Here is a 2,923-nt window from a genome sequence, read left to right as displayed (position 1 = left end):
CTGCTCGCAGGTACCAGGTGATATTAGACTACGCCCACTTTTGACAGATGGGACTCCAGTGAAATAGCGCATCGTGAAGGAAAACAGGAAAGAAATTCCACTCGCAGTGGATTGACAGGAATTACGTGTTAGGGTTGGTTTGTTTTCCATTTGATTTTAAAATGTGAATGCTTTACAAAACCATATAATTATTTTATATCATTGATCATTTAGATATAACTTGCAAATGTTTTCCCTTTTTAGAATCAGTGTGATTCGTTTTAATCATTGGACAACTCCTACAATGCCTGGAAATGTAATACAGTATCTCTTGTTGACCTTTGAAAATAGTGATACAAAATATCAGCACAAACAATATTGATGCCATTTCCTGTAAATAATGTGGGAGAGTGATTTTGCTTTCATGACAAATTCAGTTGTTGTGATAAAGGATGTTCATTCCTGACACACATAATTTTACATATCAAGCATTCCATGTCATACATGTCAAATATTAAAGAGAGCACATAAAGTACACACAGAATGCACACAGAATACACACGGAGTACAAACAGAGTACATGCAATACAAACAGAATACACACAGAATACACAAAATATATACAGAGCACACACAGAGCACAAACAATACAAACAGAATACACACAGAGTACACACAGAATACACACAGAATACACACAGAATACACTCTTCACACCAAACTCTTTTCCTTCAGGTTCACGATCCTAAACCTGATTCAAATAGCAACAAAATAACACAGGGTGATTCACAGTGGCAGGTAATGTAGACACAGTGGTCAACAGAGAACAGTCCACACACACACACACCCCCCTGCTTGGAGTGCACCCCAGCACCCTCCTGGTTACATCCCTCTCCTTTTCTCCCTCATTTACTGCCATAACTATAACAGGAAGAGGCCATGTGAGCAGTTGTAGTTCCAGTTTTCCTGGACCTAATTCACTGTTTTTCAAGATAGCAGTGTGTGGTCATAGAAAGGAAGTAGACAGTATTGTGTGTTCATAGAAAGGAAGTAGACAGTGTTGTGTGGTCAAAAAGAGGAAGAAGACAGTTTTCTTGCGGTCATAGAAAGGAAGTAGACACAGTGTTGTGGGGTTATAAGTTCTTGGTATTGTGTAAATATGGTTAATACCAGCACCAATATGAGTACCCTTACAGTGATACCGATACGCCGGGTGGTGGCGTCTGGTCGGTGGCGGTGGGGCGGACCTCCCCGGCGGGCCGTGGGTGGGCATAGGAGTCCAGCCGCCTCGCCTGTGGGGCGGGCGGCTCGGTCTGTCGCTGTGGGGCCGGGATCCGGGCCTGTGGTCCGTGCCTTGCGCCCGCGGCCCGGTTTCTGTGCCTGTGGCTGCGTCTTGTGCCTGCTACATGGGGGTTGGTTGTATGTGTGTGCCCCTGGGGTGCGGGGAAACCGATCCCCAGGGGCACAAAATCGGTTTCCCCCAGGAAACCGATTTTATCTGTATCAGAATTCCGGGAGTTCTACAACATTTCTTAGGGATTTATTGTGACCTGGGAAGTTTACCTCTTGTGGCAGAACGGGGGTGTCTACATGCAGCGGAGATCAGTGATGTATCACCCATGGCCAATAAATACTACCTACCTTGACTGTTCCCACTGTCACTGTGTCAATGCAATAACATCTGGTTGTGAAGACAGGTCATGTGATGATGGTTGCTGGTGCTGTAGAAGACAGTAGAAGCAGCTCAGAGGGGCGGGGCTTAGTGACATGATGGACAGTGCTGGGCAGATTCACTGCTTTCTGTCAGTCGTTCCTTTCGAGTCAGTTTTCTAGGATCCAGGTTCTTCTTGGCCTGAGCTGTCCGGTCGTTCTGTGTGGTTAAAGCAGTGTAATGCACCTTTCAGGTTAGCAGAGGGAGTGATGCATATTCAGCTTGATTACCACGTAGTATTATTTTCTTTCATTCCATTTTTAGATGTAAGCAATGTTTATTTATTGTTTTTGATCTGTTGTAATATCGTAATAATATTGTAATACCAACTATCCACGTTTGTCGTATATTGGATAATTCAGTAAAAAATGGAAGATTTAAGACATGGCAGAATTATATTTATTGTTTAAAATATGGAAATTGCTCATCACATAAACTAAATCAAATGCAGTACATTCAAACTGATCCAGGAACAACATCCTGCACTTGTTTTTCCATTCAAACTCAAGGCGATCCCTTCCCGTTCTGGATCAGGTTTTGGTTCTAGCACTCAGCTCTGCTTAGCCGGGACATTCTCAGAGGCGGGGCAGATGACCATGGTGTCAGAAGCCTTGTCGCAGCAGTACAGGTAGAAGAAGGGGAAGATCTTCTCTGTGAACTTGTCCTTGAAGGTGTAGATGTGGGTCCTGGCCCGGACATCGTAGAAGGACAACTGTCCCGCCTCGTAGTCCACGTAGACCCCCACCCGCTGGGGTCGGGGGTCCAGGGTTAGCAGGACCGGCGGGGATGCGGATGCACGGTACTCTTGGCCCTTCTTCATGGCCAGGGCCCAGTAGCCGTGGGCGGCACCGACAGATATCCGCCCCTTCCTGTTGACGGAGGCCCGGGCCACGCCCAGGTACCAGTCATCCTTGTCGCCTACCTGGACCTCCCAGTAGCGGCGGCCCGACGAGAAGCCCTCACGGCCCAGCACAATGACCACAGTGTCGAAGCGCTCTGGGGTGTCTGGTAGGTCCTGCCACGCCCCCAGGTGGCGGACCTGACGCCGGTCTTGGGACAACTGAAGCCATGGGTTGGCCGTGTCTGGATCCAGGGTAAGGTCCACTGGGAGGGAGGGAGTGAGGGAGGGAGGAGGGGGAGACGGAATTTGATTTTGATTTGATTCATTAGACACATCCAAAATATATATAACAGGTCATACACTGCGACAAATACATATTCATTGAAAATTTG

At 46.9% G+C, this 2,923-nt stretch overlaps 1 protein-coding gene across 1 annotated transcript in view; it reads right to left on the bottom strand.

The window, feature by feature from the left end:
- Positions 1 to 996: 996 nt before the first annotated feature.
- The window catches only part of LOC307247473 (uncharacterized protein), a gene marked incomplete at its 5' end in the record, with an annotated part of 26,524 nt that continues 24,597 nt past the window's right edge, over positions 997 to 2,923 (bottom strand). The window contains one exon of the mRNA XM_080023625.1: positions 997 to 2,794. Coding sequence (XP_079879751.1) covers positions 2,241 to 2,794 — 554 coding nt within the window. The 3' untranslated portion in view covers positions 997 to 2,240. The remainder of the gene's footprint in view (positions 2,795 to 2,923) is intronic.

The sequence above is a fragment of the Zeus faber genome (assembly GCF_960531495.2).
Source record: "Zeus faber genome assembly, chromosome: 22".
NCBI classification, from domain to species: Eukaryota; Metazoa; Chordata; class Actinopteri; order Zeiformes; family Zeidae; genus Zeus; species Zeus faber.
Note: the sequence above shows the minus strand (reverse complement) of the source record. Positions and strands in the feature narration are given on the sequence as shown.